The following is a 20,485-nucleotide window of genomic DNA, read 5'->3' on the forward strand; positions in this document are numbered from 1 at the left end:
TCTCTCTCTCTCTCTCTCTCTCTCTCTCGTGTAAGCTTTCACAGAGCATTAAATACAAATACAGTGAAAAAGAAGCTCGCGGAAATATTATATATCTTGGCTGTTTTACGGATTTTACACTGAAAACGCCTATATTTAAATATAGGTCTTACCTGTCCATCAGTGGCGAGAAAATTGATTGTGACCGTTTTAAGTGAAATGCCCTTACAGAAGATTTTTTGCATTTTAATGTTCCTTGTATTAATAACAGTTTCCAGATAAGATTTCCCCTCCCCCTTTGCATATTAAAATGATACACCTAACACACATATTATAGTCAAATCAATCAAATAAATATATAAATATACAACTATCTAGCTAGCTAGCGAAATAAACAAATAAATAAATAAAGCGAACAATAATATTAACGTGATCACTTACTAGATTTCGGTCGAAAAGCTGATGTTACAAATAGCAAAATCCTTTTAAAATTTTTTTAAAAAACCTTTAAAAAATTAAAACATTTTGGGAAACTCTGAAATTAGATGATATAAAAGTGATGGGCAGGCATCACGTCTGAATAAAACCCGTACCACAAACGTAGTCTCCACTCCAATCCGTTAGAAGATCACCCAAACCAACCGCCTAATCTCCACTCCAATCCGTTAGAACATCACCCAAACCACCCGCCTAATCTCTGCTCCAATCCATTAGAACATCACCCAAACCACTCGCCTAATCTCCACTCCAATCCAATCAAAGATTACCCCCCGAATATTTACTGCCCATCATCTGTAAAAACAAAATCATCTGTTGCACGCAGATTTCGAAGATGCACACATGTGCTTTCGACAAAACATACAATTCAACGGGTATATTGGGACACATTGTCTAGCTAGCATTTCCGTTCGAAACACTCACTTTTCATACTGAGCACATATAAAGCAAAAATATTTTGGTGAAATAATTTTTATAATTAATATATACTTAAGTGTGAAATATAGAAACATATTGGTCAAATAATTTTTATATATTTTTTTCATTCCTATTTTTCAAAATGGGAAGAGAAATATTTCCATTATGCCGTGCGACGCTTGATTGTGTACCTAAAGAAGTTATGCACGTAGGAAGAAAAAAAAAGAGCACTTTGTAAGCTAGAACAAATAAATAGAAAATACATTACATTTCTGACAGGCAAAATATATTCTGCTGAAGAAATATGAATCAGTGTAGATAACGTCTCCATGAAGTTATTTCCCTTTACTTCCTTGACAACAATGATAAGCCCGCTGTCATGCATTGCCGAATCGGAACTGATTTGTGGTCAGATATGATCAAATAGCTGTAAAAAAGTTTTTAAAAAATGTAGTTTACTGCGACAATATTTGGATATACCGATCCTACCGCTCCCTTAAATCACTGATAGATATATTAACACCCTATCAAAGTGACGTTATTTTATCACACAAAAAAGGGGAGGGGGCAGGTGCTGAATAGTGGGTTTAATCTTGTAAACTTTGATCCTTTAACCAAGTTTGGTACACAATAAAAAGAAAATGTTCTTTTCCTGTGTAAATGCCGAATACATTGCATCTTGTGGTACAAACAAGTGATATATTTTACTCGTGACAGCCTCGCTAGGCGTTAAAATATGAATTGTACCACTCGATGAAATAAATCCTGTATTAACATATATATATATATATATATATATATATATATATATATATATATATATATATATATATATATATATATATATAGAGAGAGAGAGAGAGAGAGAGAGAGAGAGAGAGTTTTGCATTAAATTTCTTAACTAATTCTTTTGTTCTTCTCCTGTCAATAATAGCAAGTTGTGTGTGTGTGTGTATGTGTGTGTGTGTGGCAAAAGATAAACTACAAATAGACGCTATCGTATCTTTATTTTTCGCTCAAGAACGGTTGCCTCAGAACATATTTGAATATAAGACATTAAATCCATGAAATTTTAGTTTTATGTATCAGCGCAACCTTGCTTCACAATAATATGTTCAAGGCAAGCTTGCGATACCGTGCTCATGTCTAATTTTATCGTTTGATGTTGCTAAGTTCAGCATGTATTCTGCAATTTCGAATAACAGTATGTGTTTAAAGGTAGCTTTTTTCCATGAAAAGGAAATCTATTTTTTTATAAATATGAATGCATATGAGTTTCGTTTGTATCTTAAATAAAGCAATCATGAAAGTTTACAACATTTTTTTATTTTCACAAAAAAAAAAATGTTTTGCATGAAACGATGTCGAACCCTTAGGGTGCCTTCGATTCTCTTATACTAGCAGCATGTAGTAGGTATAATTACGTTTAGACGTTTAGCTCAAACTTTGCCAAAGAAAGAAAAGGCTAGAGATCTCATCGGAATTTCAAATAAATAGCAACTTACTGACACCTGGTAATAGATAGGCGGAGTTTAGATAACTGACAATGAATATTCGCGGTGAGTTACATCATTCGAAAGAGCTAGGCGTAAGCACAGTCATTCTCAGTCGCAGGCATTGAATGTCACCTATATTCATAACATGGTATGAACTAAGAGTAATTATGAGTTCTAAAATTATTGACAAAATCAAAAGACTGCACAACAAAAAAGATATATGCAAATTGTCCTCTTTCTATTTTATTTGTGAAAGGGTCGTCCACATATGACGTCACGCAATTGTTGCAAATTTGTGACCCATCCCCTCCTCCCTTCGTCACACTTCGTCACACAAACCCAGACCTCTCTAGGTGACGTCACAAATCTCTTAAACCCCCTCCCCCTTTATTTTCCACAATTTTTTTGTAATACTGAAAAGTAAATGTAATGTAAAGCAGTTGAACATGCAGACAAAACAACAATAGTGTATGCAGCATAGTGTTTAATTAATCAGGCTTTTACACGGACTGCTTGGATTGTTTAAAGTTTATAAAGTTATTTTTAAATTTTTTATTAATTTTAAACAGACAATACAACAAAATGAAATGTAAATTAAACACATAAATCACTTCAATTCTTACAAACATTACAGTTTCAACAAATCCACAAAAATTCTAAGGGTTTAAAATCTTAAGTATTTATAAATGAATTACTTCTCTTAATAGTTATCATTATCCCAAGGCAAAGTAACACGCTCCTCCATTGGACAAACAAGAAATCCATTTGTTTCTAGATTAACATCGTTTATTTGAAAGGATATTCCCTCCAAATCAAGCTCCTCCTTGTCAATCCAATCCACACTTTCTCCATTCTCCGCATTTGCTAATATGATTATTATTTCGCGTTGCCTAATAGCTGCGACTCTCATTCGTCTGATGCGCTTCGATGAAAACTGCTATTTGTTTGTGAAGGACTGAGCGACTGCGCAGCATGACCAGAGAGTTGAAGTACACGTGGCATGTCTTACAAATTCTCTCATTCAGCATCGGTTGGTTGTTGTTGTTGTTGTAGGGTTTAACGTCATTTTTCAGCACACTATAGGCTATACATGGCGGCCAGTATTAATGGTGGAGGAAGAACCCGGGAAAACTCCGGAAAGAACCACCGACCCACAAGAAGCTACTGGCAAGCTTTCTCACATACCCACATTGGCTGAATCCGAGACTCGAACCTAGTGGTGAGATGGCAGTGATCCGTAACGGAGAGCGCTTTAGACCACTCGGGGCCCCAGCATCGATTGGTATGAAGGGCAATAAAGATCGTAGGGAATTGTCCGAAATGTGTTTGCTGACCGAGGTAGAATGTCTTCCATTTTGAGACTTTGAGTTGCAAATAAGGATGGAAATTTGTGCAAGGCTCCATCTGTTGCTCGTTCTGGAACTTTAAACTATTCACATGTTTGAACAAGAAGTAAAGGAGGAGGAAGAAATCTGTTTTTTATCACGCTGAATTGTGAGCTTCGTGCTTTCGAACAACACATGTCGTCACATTTCACAATCTGAAGCAAGTATTGGCTTGAGCGGACATGGGCGTCACACCAGTTTTGTTACCTACACAATATATCATGTTCCATGAGCTCTGAATTTAATGGATCCATATACTCAGCAATGGTTGGGTAATTGTCTGCAGTCAATTGTGATCATATTTCGGCCAAGGTTTTTCCGACAAATTCAAAGTTTTTCTTCTCTAACTCAATGGCAATGGTCTTACCTCGTTCGTCTAAATGGCTGCCATAGTTGTTATTAGGTAATATTAATCCACTATATTCCCTGCTCAGTGGCGCCATCTTTTTCTCTCCACTCTGTTAAAAGCACTCGCCCCGGAACATCTGTTGCGACGACGACAGAGTCAAGATCATGTTTCAAGAAATGGTGGTTGGCAACGTTAATGGCTTTTAATACCGTGGGTTTTAATCCGGCCCACCATCAACAGTAAACACGAGTATTGTCTTGACCAACTTATCAGTACCAGTCCTGGTTATGGTATCGAACTCTGTCAGACACAGCAACTTTTCAAAGTCAAATCCATGGCTTAATGCTGTTGATGCGGAGTGTTTTCCAGATCGGATGGCTAATAACGTTGGGCAAGAAAAGCCAACAGCGTCTCTGTTTCAAAGACCGTTACGATGAATCTCCATGCCAACATACACCAAGGTTATAAGCTTGTGCCGGGAAGCAACTACCCAGTCATGGTCAGGAAGGCTTACTTTATATTCAACGCGCATTAGCAGTGAACTCTGCTTATTGACAGCGACCAGACCTATTGGGTCGCGACATTTATCGTCCTGGCTGATAAAACAAACCTCATCCGGTCCAAGCATGGAAGACAGGTCTTCCAACTGTCGTATTGTAGCTGTGCAAAACTGGCCATCAACATGTTTAGTGTGATAATCATTTTGCGCTCTATTTAACTTTACTGGGATAGTGGTTACATGACGCTTACCTTCTGACGACGAACTACGCTTAGGAAGTAGACGAAGGTATAGTCCACTTCGATTTGTATAGAAGCCATCTTTTTAAAATGTTCTGTTAATTGATCTAAGGTTTTGATACTTCTGTAGACTTCGAAGTGCCTTTTTTCACGAGAAGCTGAACCATGCATTGCGATATCCTGTGTAGTTTGCAAAAGCATTGGTTGTTCCTCTTCCAGTTTTGGTCGACACATCTGGCCCTGATATTCATTTTTGTGCTCAGTTAGGATTATCTTCCAATAAAGCAACCATTTTTGATTTGTTCAAATCCCTTGCTATCTGGGATCTTCTATGATTATCAATCTTCCTATTTAGTTTCTTTTCTAACTCAGTTTTTCTTTTTTGTTTATCTTTTACCTCTAAGTTCTGCTTATTTGAAAGTAGTCCTTGCTTCACCCGATTAAACAAACCAACGAGATCAGAATTTATAACATCGATTTGGGACTTGAAATGTAACTGAACAGTAGCATTTCTCAGAGTAGCCAAATGGTTTGTAGAAGGCAACGTTGCAGAAGTAATGACATCCGAGACATCAGTCGGTTGTTCATTGGACTCTAAATTATCCTGAGTAGAATTCTTTTAAACTGATGGTGCTTGTTTTATCCAAAAGTTAAGAAGTGATCCTTTTTTCGTAACGGAGTTCGCATTCAGTTCTTGCAATATATGGTTAATAGTTTCAAGCAAATCGGTGTCATTCTTGATATTATTCTACTTTATAAGTTCATCTTGGCAGATATTTTTTGTTTTTGTAGGATATGCTAGTACATAAGCGTTAAATAAAGACTAATATAATTTATTTTTATCTATTGCTATGGGCTGCCGAAAAGTCAAGAAAATTAAAACTAATGTAACACTGGACACCCTTACGTTGTATGGTTTCAATAGCGTAAATGTTAGTAGTGCCGCACGCTAGCTCAATCATCAGAGTTCTTCTCTCCCCACAGGACCGCTCCGGTAGCCTAGTGGTTAGAGCGTCCGCCTTGGAAGCGGGAGGTCGTGGGTTCGAACCCCGACCGAGTCATACCAAAGACTTACAAAAGTGCTACTAACAGCTGCCTCGCTAGGCGCTCAGCATTAAGAGGTTAGTGTTAGGACTGGTCGGCCTGGTGTCAGGATAATGTGACTGAGTGGGACTTCATGCTGCATGTATGCGGTATGATGCCCCAGTGTTAGACATCACCATAAACTGCCACACTGCAGATATCATAGCGATAAAAATCCAAATCACACACACACACACACACACACAGAGCCTTCATCCTGTCTTTTTTAAACTGCTTTTTTAAAAATGTCATTAAGCTTCAAAGAATATTTGTGTTAGTAGGACCATTTATAATCTAGCACTTCAGTGGTGTCAACAAAACCTTTTCAATAAAAAGAAAGAAAAAAAGCTAATATTTGATATGTTTATTACCTTTAATGTGCAGCGTTCCAGCGCGACACGTGGCCCAACATTGGACCTACTCAACTATTTCATTTGTTGTTTTTTCACATAAAACATTAAAAGATTAAGCCTTCAATGGGGACCGAATACCGTCTTTCCTCTTGCTAAACTCGTGTGCCTTTGATCTCGGCGGACTGTTGTCAGGATGGTGATACCTTGTTGGCAGTGTTGTCAGGATGGTGATAACTTGATTGCATTGTTTTCAGGATGGTGATGTGATACCTTGTTGGCATTGTTGTGAGGATGGTGATGCTTTGTTGGCATTGTTGTCAGGATAGTGATACCTTGTTGTCATTGTTGACAGGATGGTAAAACCTTGTTAGCATTGTTATCAGGATGGTGATATCTTGTTAGCATTGTTATCAGGATGGTGATACCTTGTTGGCATTGTTGTCAGGATGGTAATACCTTGTAGGCATTGTTGTCAGGATGGTGATACCTTGTTAGCATTGTTGTCAGGATGGTAATACCTTGTTGGCATTGTTGTCAGGATGGTGATACCTTGTTGCTTTACTTTTCTAAATCTAAGTTTATTCACCAGTTTATTTTGTCTACGTTTTCTTTTTAAAATCTGAATTACATTATATTTTTTTAAAAATTATATAATTTAAAAAAGAACAGTTTAAACCAGTTGAAGATTATAACAGTTATTCAATATTTCATCTAAGGTAACAATATTAATATACGTCGTCCACGAGAGAGTTGTTATCTATTGCTGATAAACATGGGCTGAGGATGCAGGTCACAAAATCTTTTTTGTTCTGACATTATTTTTTAAAGAACCATTCCAAAATAATTTTTATTGTGACGTCACATTTCTTTAAACTTCCTACCCCTCGTCACACTTAGTCATAAAATGTTGACCCCTCTCCCCACTGCAAGACGTCATAGTTGAACGACCCGAAAACAAAAACTGTCTGTGACATGAGTATAAATAAATGCTTTGTTAATAAATAACCATAATATAAAAAATTGCATTGCTTTATCGGTATGATTTTACTATAACTTGACGAAACAAAAAAGAGAAAAATACAGACATTTCGGGAAGGAAGAGGAATTATTTTTGCTTTATTACATAAAAGAGAACAATTTCGCTAACGTAATGTCTGTCAATGTGTAAACCTAGCACAATATTATTTTAAATGTTTTGCCTACAAACCGTTTATTTCAAGCCCCATTTCCGACTCAGATCTAGAAATATGACATTAACGAAACTGACTTTATGCTGAAGACACCGTTACGGACGAAATGAGTGAAACACGTAAATCTGTAAGTTTCAATTAAATATCGAGACTAGTAGATATGCAGGATAAGAACGACATGAAAGGATATGTAAATGATGAAATCGAAGCGGAATATGATTTCGTCATAAACTGCCCACTACACCCATCACTTAGAAAATCTTACGTTGACCACGCATGTACAAACTACTTCAATTACTCAAAAATAAATTAATGTATTCGTTCATTTATGCAACAGTACAACTATCATGAATTATTTATTATACTGACTTTGTACATTGCTTGCATATGTCAAATCAATAAAATTCTGTTATGTTATGTTATGTATTGTGGAGATCCTCTATAACCTCATGTGATTGTTTATTTGTTTATTCAGTTACTGTTTGTTATATTGTCCATGTGTATGTGTCGAATTAGAATAAGAATACTATTTCCGGGGGAGGGGGCACTGGTAGCAAGGGAAGCAGAGATTTTAACAATATTTTACAAGTGAAGAAAACTTAAAGGACAATAGAGTAATAGGTAATTCTTTTTATTCGAGGGTATTTGTGTTGTAGATTACAACCAATACATTCTTTAACAAAACAATAGATACCATCTTATTAAGTCCTTATTAAAGTCAATCTTGGGGAAATTATATTTTGGGGTACAAAGATTTATTTTCCCCACTCAGCCCTTGAAATTTGCTTTACTTCTGTGAGTATCCTGGCCCCAAATACAAACGATACCATTGATCTGATAGGTATAAAATTAGGTCTAATTATCTATTTATGCATTTGCCTTATCAAGAAGAACTATAATGTCATTGTATCTACTGGCCCTTGGGCATACATATATAAAATCTATTACAGCTTCCATGACGGCGGTACCATAGTCATTAAGGAAAAATAGACTCTGATGCAGTATCTTGTAAATAAAATTTATCTAAAAATTTCAAAGTTTTGATCGCAATATAATATCCGAGTCCGTAAATGTAGAAAAAGTCGTAATATTACAAGAACTCCTTTACGTTGTGCGTATAATGTGGGAGAAAATGAAATTCTTAAAATAAAGACTGTATCTGTTTATTATTCAGGATTATGGATTACAATTGCTGTTTGATGTGTGTGGGGGGGTGGGGTGTTTGGACTTTTGACAAAAATAAACAGACATAAAGACAAACATAAACGGCTGAAAGACATTTAATACTCGTATGTTCCAGCCATAACGAATATCTCGTCTAAACAAACAAGTCGCTGGTGGCCTGTAACCATTTTTATTTGTGATGCCTTCTGAGATGGGGCTAACTCACCTTGGAAAGTTATTATTTAACGTCATTTGTAACTGCAATTATTACGATATTTAGTGCATGAAACGGTCAGAGTGGATCGGCTTGATGATTCAACACATGTCATCACATTTTTGTTAAGTTAGATACCTATATATTTCTAAAGATACTGACCTATCTTCTGACGTATTTCTTAGTTATAAGCTTTCAGATCAAGACATTACAAAACGCGACGAAGTAATTTCGTATTCAGAGTCACACTCAGGATTCTACAAGTAGTATTAACCTGATCACCTCCAATAATTGTGAATAGTAACTGAGCCACTTGAGTCTGAAATACCAGAAGTCAAGTTACTCTTCACACTGATATAAAATAACAAATGTGCTGGAGACATAAAATAGCGTTACTGTTACGATGATTGACTCATAGGTGGTAGTAGTAGTAGTGGAAGCAGTATTATTCACAGCTAGGAGTACGGAGAAATCTAAATGAGCTCTCTCTCTCTCTCTCTGAAACAGTTATATCATTAGTAGCCGCAAAGGAAGCGGCGTAAAGGCTGTTGTGTCAGCTACAAAACAAAGTTTTAAACAATGCCCATGAAGTGAAATATCTCGTTCAGTCAGAACATTTCAAACAAGAAGCAAAACTAAACAAAATATGACTGATATGAAGAATTATGTCAATAATATCACAAAAATGCACAAAGAAAGAGCTTGATTGAAAGACGATGAATAAATGTCTTTCAAAACATTTTACGATACTTAAGAAAGCAGTCATACAAATTATAAAAAGGAGTACGTGTCCAACTAATACCTGATATATATAACTTCTGAAGTGGTTTAGGAATGTGAAACCACTGAAAGCAAACCAGCGGTAATTTTCGTTGTAATTAGCACACACATAAATATGCATACATTAGAGACTTCAAAATTAGATTTATCGAAATTCAGTTCTGCCTAAAACTACAATTCAAACCACACGAACATAATGTCACTAACACAGTGCAAGAAAGGTTTTCTTGTCAACTGAGAGGTACTGGTGAATTTCTTTCCTTCAGCTGTGTTGGAAAAATGCTCTAGAATGCAACAACGAATAACATCAGTTTGGGCAAGAAAACACCTACCTGTTTGTGAGCTGTATATCCCATCTTCACATGCAACTAAACGCTATTTACGACAAAGCCTGGTGTTATCACTTAATACAGATACTAAGTCACATGCGGAAACGCCCACTCAACGTTTGACCTTTAACCGATTGCTTTGGTGGCGGTAACTAATAAGTCAACAACGAACACTTTAAAAATTGACAAACTTTCTATTATTTGGGAATATGGTCTTAAATAAATTCTTCCTCGAAGAAGGGGGTGCGGAATTCGCTGTATTAAACTAGATTTACGTTAATGGTGAAGAACATCAGCTACCCTAGGCTATATCAAGGACAGAAACAATTAATTATCGGACTGTGACTCATCAACACGATGTCAATATACAGCACAAGGAAGACTGAATTTCTTGTCGAACTGAAATCAAGTGTTAAGTTCTTCCCGGTTATATATATATATATATATATATATATATATATATATATATATATATATATATATATATATATATATATATATATATATATATATATATAAGGAACTGACTCCAATATGCAGCATAGAATAGATCACTGCATATATGTGTTTGTGATTTAGATTTTTAATGTAGCTTTCACAATTTTCCAGTCATATCGCTAAATATGTCTGCAGCGTGTCAGTTTAAAGTGATGTCTAGCACTGGGACATCATGACGCAGACATGTAGCATGATGTCCCACCCAGTCACATTATTCTGACACCAGGCCGACCAGTCCTAACACTAATCTCTTAATGCTTAGCGCCTAGCGAGACAGCTGTTAGTACCATTTTTTTTTTAAAAGTCTTTGGTATCACTCGGCTGGGGGTTCAAACCCACGACCTCCCGCATCCGGGGCGGACGCTCTAACCATTAGGCCACCAGAGGGGTCCTGCATATATGTAACGAACTGACTCGGATTTTATCTATTTGAATATCGTATACAATATCAGCTCTTGCTCTTTGATGCTACAAAGTGGATTTAAAACTAACAGATATTTTTATTTTGCGTTAAAAGACTCTTTTACTATTTTTAAAAATATTTCTCAAATCCAATATGTTCTTTTCTTATGTACTTGTATATATAATCGCAGACATAAATGGTACAGATTATTTTATATAAACTTAATGAATCAATATGCATATTTCCTGCTAGAAAGCGGGAAACAAAGCACTTCTTAGATTTCTGAACCTAATATTGATTTTTTTCAAAACCATTGAACAAAATTATCTTGCCTGCGTGCCCTGATTATGAATCATTCTTGAAATCGAACCCTATTTCCAAGAAATACATACGCGTACCATGAAAGCACGGCAGGTCAATCAAGTGAGATCTGCTAAAAACTTAGTACACAGTTTTAGCGTTAATACAAATGAAAGACTGGAGCACTTACCTATTCCTCTGAAATCTAATCTAACATTCTAACACTCTAATAGTAAGAAAGTGGACATAGTTGTCATCTTATTTCCACAGTTATGGAATAAAATGCGCAATCTCTCTGCATTTCAAAAGTATGGTACACACTGAGTTACCAGTGCTGGATTACCAAATAGGCAGACTTGGCACCCGCCTATGGGCCCCACGCCTTTTAGGGCCACCGCGACAATAATTATTTAATAATTTTTGTTTAATAACATAACATGTTAATTTGTTTAATAACATTAAAAATTGTCAATATTTGTTTTGTGTAATAAAATTGGTTTATTAAAATTGTTGGTTTGTAAAATTAAAAACGTATTAGGAGATAATTTGCGAGGGAGGCTCCACAATTTTTACTGCATAAGGGCCTCTATAGGGTTTAATCGGGCACTGTGAGTGACATATTAATCATTTTCATAACCTCCAAAGGCATGAAATCTTTTCAATTAAATCGTCTGGTGAAGACAACGCACCCCGTTATAAGTGTCTACAAATCACGTTGTCATAATCAGTCAGTACATTCAGCTATTAAAGTAGTGTCCTGTGGTGTATCAAAATTGTTTATCTTTGTAAACGCAAAATTTACCCCTGAATCGAACTTTTATTTAGCGTTAAAAGGTAATTGGAAACCGTTGCGAAAATAATTGAATACCTTTGCAACTCTACTGGTAGCTATAACCCTTTTTGTTCATCATACAAACCTTTAGTCCCAACAAAGTACATGCAGTGACGTTAAAATGGAGAGAGTGCTATACGAATCGTCACACTGAAAGCAAATAAATCCAAGTTAATTTGGATGCACAGACACACTTATCTTTACAGTAGATGCGGTAGTATGTATAGGTCTCACTCGGGTCAAAGATACACAGGTACGACAACATGGTCGAGAAGAACAGACAAATAACAAGATAAGAAGCAAACACATATATGTATGGTAGTTAACTACTTGCATCAAAATCAGCACGGTATCTCGATAGAAACAAATTTACCAAAAATATTTTAAAAATTCCTTTTTCGACTAGAAATTAGAAAAGAATTACAGCAAATGTAAAAACAATGTTCATAACCTGTAGACTATTATACTGCAAATTATTTTTCAACCGAGTTTCTTCAGAAAAAAATACAAGTTATACCTGTAACGTTCCTGATCCATTATTCTTAATGGAATTAATGTAAAGTCATGTTTAAACGCATTATTATCTATCGATATTCCCTCTTCATATACATGCAGTTTTAGATTATCACTCCTATGCCACGTTATAGATTGAATGCATAGTGTATTGTGTCACTGTGGTACCTTAATAATTCAATGAGTGGTTTCATCGTGTACAAGTAACTTCCATTTGTTGGGAATAATAATGTTTGCAACGCTTCAGCAAAAACAAGTTATCATATGCAAGGACTATTGTTACGTGTTTAGGTTCGAATAAACAGTAATACAAGAAAGAGCGAAAACAATAAGCTTTTAAAAATATAATAATTTATTTCCCTGGAAATATACTGTAAAAATATGAAAATATGAACTGACGGTTTTAAGAATCAAATCTAAAAATAATCCAAGAATAATCCACGAATAATATTTTAGAAGTCCTAATAATAAAATGTTCTAATGATTTCAAGTTCTAGTCCCGACAAAGAATCCAAAATGGAAGGCAATGACGTACGCTGTAACCTGTATTGTGTTGAAGTCTACAGTTCCTTGTAGAAATACAATAATTAATCCTCCGATTTTGGAAATCCAAATAAAATTGTTTAGAAGTGTCCTTGTTCAAGAACTCTATAAGATTACAATAATATTTCCAGAGAAACGAATTAATCTTTTCGAGACAAAATAATCTGAAGAAAAATTAACATATAACTCAAAAGCTCAAAACTAGTCACAACAGAAGAAAACAACTTGACATCAAGTGTCTAAAGGCCTAAAACGCAAACTCTCTCTTTCTCTCTCCCTCTCTCTCTCTCTCTCTCTCGCTAAACAATACTATTAATACTAAGTATTTTGCAATTTTGTAAATGCCTAAAAATAGAAACAAGTGTTAGGTAATTTGGAAATATTCGGGTCAAGCTGAATTTTCTGAAAAATCTCAAATTCCTTGTAAACAAAATACATTACATTGACCTGTAAAGAAAATAGAAAGATTCCAAAACCCACAAAGAATCAAATCATATCAAACACAAATGAAATCAAATATAAAATTAAATCAAATATACGTAACACTATATTATTTTACAAAACAATAGTCACTATCGAAAATCACTGGTCTAAACAAAATATATATATATATATATATATATATATATATATATATATATATATATATATATATATATATATATATATATATATAGAGAGAGAGAGAGAGAGAGAGAGAGAGAGAGAGAGAGAGAGGGGGCGTATAGCTGTCAGAATGTTTTATATATTCTGAGTTCTTATCATAACCTATCCACATACATTTTAAGTTAGACATGCACTACGAAGATTGTGGAACCTTGAGTGGTGATTTGTGTCAGGGAGATTTATTGTTTTGTGGGAAGGTACACTGATAGCCCGTCAATATTAAATGGGGAGTGAACTGCATTGCTATGTACAGAACACAACGAATGATTATTTTGTGAAACTTTGCGTGGACACATGTTGTGACGATGATTCTGATGCAGCCAAACAGACCCTGTTGTCAATGGTACACACAAACCCTGTTCTCAATGGTACACACATACCCTGTTCTCAATGGTACACACATACTCCGTTCTCAATGGTACACACAAACCCTGTTCTCAATGGTACATACAGACCCCGTTCTCAATGGTACATAGACCCTGTTCTCAATGGTACACACAAACCCTGTTCTCAATGGTACATACAGACCCTGTTCTCAATGGTACATACAGACCCCGTTCTCAATGGTACATACAGACCCTGTTTTTAATAGTACATACAGACCCTGTTCTCAATGGTACACACAGACCCTGTTCTCAATGGTACACACATACCCTGTTCTCAATGGTACACACATACTCCGTTCTCAATGGTACACACAGACCCTGTTCTCAATGGTACACACATACCCTGTTCTCAATGGTACACACATACCCCGTACTCAATGGTACAGACATACCCTGTTCTCAATGGTACACACAAACCCTGTTCTCAATGGTACATAGACCCTGTTCTCAATGGTATACACAAACCCTGTTCTCAATGGTACATACAGACCCCGTTCTCAATGGTACATACAGACCCTGTTTTTAATAGTACATACAGACCCTGTTCTCAATGGTACACACAGACCCTGTTCTCAATGGTACACACATACCCTGTTCTCAATGGTACACACATACTCCGTTCTCAATGGTACACACAGACCCTGTTCTCAATGGTACACACATACCCTGTTCTCAATGGTACACACATACCCCGTACTCAATGGTACAGACATACCCTGTTCTCAATGGTACACACAAACCCTGTTCTCAATGGTACATAGACCCTGTTCTCAATGGTATACACAAACCCTGTTCTCAATGGTACATACAGACCCCGTTCTCAATGGTACATACAGACCCTGTTTTTAATAGTACATACAGACCCTGTTCTCAATGGTACACACAGACCCTGTTCTCAATGGTACACACATACCCTGTTCTCAATGGTACACACATATCTCGTTCTCAATGGTACACACATACCCTGTTCTCAATAATACACACATACCCTGTTCTCAATGGAACACACATACCCCGTTCTCAATTTTACACACATACCCTGTTCTCAATGATACACACATACCCCGTTCTCAATGGTACACACATACCCCGTTCTCAATGGTACACACATACCCTGTTCTCAATGGTACACACATACCCCGTTCTCAATGGTACATACAGACGATGATAAAGAGGATGGATGTGGATATATCTGCAAATGATATGAAAAGATATATTGAATCTATTTCTGTCCACAGACTTAAATGACATACAAAGTTTTTGTGCCCTGAATCTATCAAAGTTGCCAATTTTATCTTGCAATTATGTGGACGTCAGATTTACTGAAGGACAAGGAAAATGTAAAACAATCAGTCGACATTCTTAACTCAGTTTAGACGGAGACGTTACGTGCAATGCAACGTTTATGTGAACAAAACAGCCATGCTCGACAGTCAAAAATACACTGTCACACCATCTTGACAATTCGACCACAGCTCAGTCCAACTGTGTACTCATTGAGAGATCATCAGCAAACCGAGATTACAGCAAATCAAATCCGGAGCTAACAAGTCAATCATGTACTTCAATGAAGAAATCTCTGAACCCAGTCGTTCAACAGAAAGAACCGTTACTAGGAACGTATACGAAGATATGCATGACTCAAACAGTAACGAGATTCGGATTAGTGCAAACAAGACCTGCTCTGCTTTATGGCGTACATAATCCCAGAACAATAATAATTCAGATGATGGCATTTAAATCTCAGCACACCTAAATTAAAACTGATCACATCTTCAGGAGACATCAACGCCCCAGACTTAGATTTGTAAAATGATAAAACCTTTCCTAAAGTCGCAGGTTCTCTGTGGAACAACGACCTCTGTAGGACTGCACTGGTACGTAAAACCACAGGAGTCTAACGTTTTATCAATAAAGTACGATGAAGTCTCTGACAACACGAAATCACCTTATCGGTACTATACAATAGACACAAGGAGTGCAAGCGTGACCCCAACCATCGATTCAAATTTTATAACGCGTCTTTCACCACTTCAAAATCGCAAGAAGACTGAAAAATACACAAATATATTCAAAACACAGTAACATACTAATGCATAACTCTCGGACGACCATCGCATGAATCCAACCCGGCAACTTAACTTTTATTTTCATCAATACGGTCACAAACCCTTTCTAGCAAATCCATCCGACTGAAGTAGACCATTCTACCAGTTTCTACCCTGCAGTAAATATTCGTTAGGGTCTAATAATCGTACAGAACACGGCGCAGAATCTCTGTTATCTTTTAATACTAGGGAAATTTAATAACGCGATATCAATAGATTATTTGAATTTGCTCAGAATAATGAATGCATCATGAAAATGTTATTTACATTATTATAGTACTACTATTTTCAAAAGTTGTAAATAAAAAGCTCTCACTCTGCACACACATACATACATACATACACACACACACACACACACACATACATACATACATGCATACATATAGTTGCTGATAGCGTTCAGACTGTCCTCGCATTGTATATACATTCATCCTGATAATTTTAGTATTTTGTGTTACATGCCTCATATGTCTGTCTGTCTGCCTGTCTGTCTCTGTCTGTCTGTCTGTCTGTCTCTCTCTCTCACACACACACACACACACACACACCATCATCATCAATGGTTAATCAGTGGTATAAAGTATCAGCTTTTCTCTTTCCTACTTTTTTTGTTCTTTCTCTGTCATTATCATCATCATCATCATAATAAATAGTATATCTCTCATACAAGTGTCATATTTTCTTTTTCACTATTATTTTCTGTTATGAAAAAAAGCTCAGTACAAACAACAGATGATCTTACCAGATGGCAATTTCTAGAAAGTCGATCAAACACATTTTTTAATCTACCGAGTCCAGCATCCGTCCAGGCTTTATTTCTGCTATCCAAACTTTAAGTACATATTTTTGTACTGGAAATTTATATAAATTTATCATATGATACAATCTGAAATAAAAAGCAAGTTAAACATTTTATCTTGTGAAATTACTTTCATGATTTTATTCAGCCCGTGTTAGAATGGGCTACTTCCGTCTGATGGATTTTGATAAAAAGGGGTTGTGACCGTTATGGTGAAAATAAAGATTAATTCGCCAGATTGGATTCATGCTATGGTCGTCCGAGAGTTATGCCTTTGTACGTTACTGTCTTTTGAATGGATACGTCTTCTTGCGATTTTGATGCGATAAAAGACGTGCGAGAAAAGTCGAATCGAGCGAATGGTTCGGGTCACGCTTGCACTCATTGTGTCCAATTATAGTACCGATAAAGTGATTTCGTGTTGTCATCATACTTTATTGATAAAAAGCCAGACTCCTGTGGTAAAACAAGGCACACAAATCTGTGTCAACGAGGGAGCAATAAGTTTACAAATGTCTAATCCACACACCAGTTTCCAAGAAGGCGTGGAAGTGTTATACAAGGAAAGGTAACGTCCTTAAATGTGCGTTCAGTGCGTCCAATGTAACAGTGCATATTCTTGACAAGACTTGCCGTAGTATGAAAATGGGCGTTTCGCCTCATTCGTTACACTATAGCAGGGGTGTCAAACTCAATCGCTCAGCGGGCCAAAACTCAAATCACACGTAAGGTTGCGGGCCAAACAGGATAAACATTCAATAAGCGGAAAATTAAACCTTTTTAAAATATTAATATAAATTAAAACAGAAAAAAGTTTTAATAATAAAAAATCATTGGCATACCCATTTTCGCTCTTATGCCAATTTGTCAGAGCTGGATGTTTGGCATCTTTTCTTGGCTACAAGTTCGTTTATGTTGGGAGTAATGTTCTGTGTCATTGAGATTCTCATGATGGACTGCAAGTGTTCATCAGTGAGACGACTCCTGTGTGATGTTTTGTTAATCTTCATCATAGAAAACAGCTGCTCACACATATATGTGCCACCAAACATGCTCAAGGTTCGAGCCACATGTAGACGAAGCTGGGGCATCTCTTCAGGAATGAAACGAGTGAACTGTGCAGGCCCCACAGTGTCGTACTTTGCCTTTAGTGTCCCATTACACTGCAGCTCTATTAGCTCCATCTGCAAATTTACACGTACAGTTTCCACGTCTATGGCAAATGGGTTACGAAACAGCTCGAAATTACTTTTCTGTGCTTCAAAGTCACTAAAGCGCCGTGCGAACTCGGCGCGAAGTAAGCTAAGTTTTTCAGCAAAGTGTGCATTGGGAAACACCATAGCCTAAAATTCTCTCTCGGGCCGGATATAATTGTACGCCGGTCAAGACCTCTCGGGCCTGATATAATTGTACCCCGGGCCTGATGTGGCCCGCGGGCCTTGAGTTTGACACATATGCACTATAGCCTCCGACCACCCATCCTCGCCTCTAACCTCCATGGCAAGCTACCCCCCACGCAACTCTCATGTTTTGGTTTCATTTTTGCCGAGGAGTTGGCAGTGGTGTAAACACACACGAGACGCGAATGTGTCAGTCATGGGGGTTAAAGTCAGTACGACTGTCAGTGTCCTCATACGGTACCCAATAATGTCAAACAGCCGCTTCCGTACTACTAAGTGTACTAGTCTGCAGCGATTAGGAAAAGGAAGAACATCTTCAGAGTGAGTGAGTGATGATCCATGGTAGTGATCGAAATACACAGGCTGCTAAGCCCGTTATATTAGCTTGGAGGGTATTGATTTTATTTTCCATTGTGCGTTGTATGTATATTGTTCATTTATATTAAATGCTTTAGTGGCTTACTATAGAATATGTTGAGCGGCAGACAGGGAGATGATTGCCAGATCAGTATGAATTAGTTTATTGATATCGCTAGCACTGACGTAATCTTGCCAAAAGATTGGAAGATCATAGACATAGCAGAAAAACTTAAATCACTGAATCGCTTGAATGCGTCATACACATTCATGAAAGAGTCCCAAACAATGTCGTCCAGAGTATCCGAAACAAAGCCAGAGTACACTAACAAACTGGTAAATCTGACAGTGATCTTAGAAACAGAACGAAATAAACTTGGACTTATTTATGAAGAAAAGAAAACAAAAATAAAATGCAGAATATCGTGCATGAAAGAGTATGGAGGCGCTCATCAGTTGTGAGAGAGTGACGTATGTATGGTTAAGTTGTTTGTATTTAAAACATGCACAGTAGAGAGAATGCTGGCATACCTTTACTTTAATGTAATGTGGCTGACATTTTTGGGGGATTTTGTACTTTTGGAAATTGTACATGATCTAAGCACACTGCTAACTAAAATGACATCACCCTTGTGCTAAAAAGTCAGCCTGAAATAGTATAAAGTACACGATCCATAGCAGCTATTAAAATGGGGAAAATGAATTTTGCCAGACTAGACGATACCAGCTTCTGAAAGTGCAATGAATGAATTACCGAATATATAAAATGTAACAACAGAAGCATCGGTAAAACAACTAAGACAATTTGTATGCGAGCACCAGATCCGAACTCCCGTTGGCGCAAAAAAGGCGACATCCTTGCAATAATATACTCGTATTAACAAAACCGTCTTCACGCTGAGGAAGAGCTAAAATGTCGTCTCGCCTCTGCCATTGCTACTGATGCGGCCGAGCACATTCATGCAAAAACAAAAACAACCACAAGTGTCCGAATTTAGATTTAAGAAACGTAGTGGTAAGTTGGAAAATAACGAAACCGTTAACCCGCACACATACACACCAAGCAGGACGCTTGACAACTGTTGACAAATTTAATTCATGGAATTCTAGCGGTGTTACAAAACTTTGGATCAAAGCAGACACTGTCATCACCGCTCATCTGGTTATGCCAGGACGGATTTAAAACTACTACTCCGTGGATCCACAGCGGCGCCCTCGTGATTCTGAACCACAAGGACAGCAGCGCAATCAGCAATGAAAATGGCAGAGGCAACGAAAAGATTCTAGAAACGCTGAAGAAATACACCAGTGCAGGATATGGATGGAGACTCGAAAGATGTTGCCTGGTTGAGGTCCATATCTCGCCATATCACCCGTTTCGTGTGTCCAGTTACACAGCAACACCATAATGGATTCCACCACGGTCAGTGATCAACGTGAAGAATTTTAATAATCGGTGTTATGAGAAGGCCATCGTGTCGGCACTATACCTGGTCAGCAACAATCAAGACAGACCTCAAAAATATCAATAACACCTGGGTAAACTCAACTTTAGTGATATCGAATTTACCTTGCAAGCGATGAAAGCCACACTGAAGAAAGTTAAAACACTGAACACAGGTATCGATGTTAAAGTGTTTGCCTATGACAAAGGCTTTATTTGCTGATACTATCTCCCCACGGTCAGAGCGGCCGAACCTAA

General features: G+C 37.0%; 2 protein-coding genes across 6 annotated transcripts in view; both read right to left on the reverse strand.

Moving 5' to 3' along the window:
• Positions 1-12,115, reverse strand: part of LOC149788599 (beta-1,3-galactosyltransferase 1-like) — a 33,329-nt gene extending 21,214 nt beyond the window's left edge. Inside the window, exons 1-2 of one of the 5 annotated variants that reach the window (XM_089974656.1) lie at positions 9,979-10,122; positions 1,163-1,321 (exon numbers count right to left, since the gene is read on the reverse strand). The gene's annotated coding sequence lies outside the window, so the exon portion shown is untranslated. Of the gene's footprint in view, positions 1-1,162; positions 1,322-9,978; positions 10,131-11,366; positions 11,508-12,093 lie in introns of those variants that run through there. The other 4 variants (XR_016424179.1, XM_089974658.1, XM_089974657.1 and 1 more) reach the window with 4 other exon arrangements.
• A 3,121-nt stretch (positions 12,116-15,236) lies between these two features.
• Positions 15,237-18,366, reverse strand: LOC149788600 (general transcription factor II-I repeat domain-containing protein 2-like). The gene is made up of 2 exons (XM_089973530.1): positions 17,929-18,366; positions 15,237-15,308 (listed from the first exon to the last, which is right to left on the reverse strand). The coding sequence occupies exons 1-2, from the start codon at positions 18,364-18,366 to the stop codon at positions 15,237-15,239; spliced, it is 510 nt and encodes a 169-aa protein (XP_089829656.1).
• Between the last annotated feature and the right edge of the window lie 2,119 nt (positions 18,367-20,485).

This window comes from Sinohyriopsis cumingii, chromosome 11 (assembly GCF_028554795.1).
Source record: "Sinohyriopsis cumingii isolate HCF-2022 chromosome 11, ASM2855479v2, whole genome shotgun sequence".
In the NCBI taxonomy this organism is placed as follows: Eukaryota; Metazoa; Mollusca; class Bivalvia; order Unionida; family Unionidae; genus Sinohyriopsis; species Sinohyriopsis cumingii.

Bases quoted from the DNA above. Each gene is read 5' to 3' on its own strand.
- LOC149788600 (XM_089973530.1), bottom strand. From the start codon at position 18,366: ATGGTGTTTCCCAATGCACACTTTGCTGAAAAACTTAGCTTACTTCGC. The intron at 15,309-17,928 runs GTAGCCAAGAAA...TATCATTTGCAG, and splicing joins CTCCCAACATAAACGAACTT to ATATATCCACATCCATCCTC.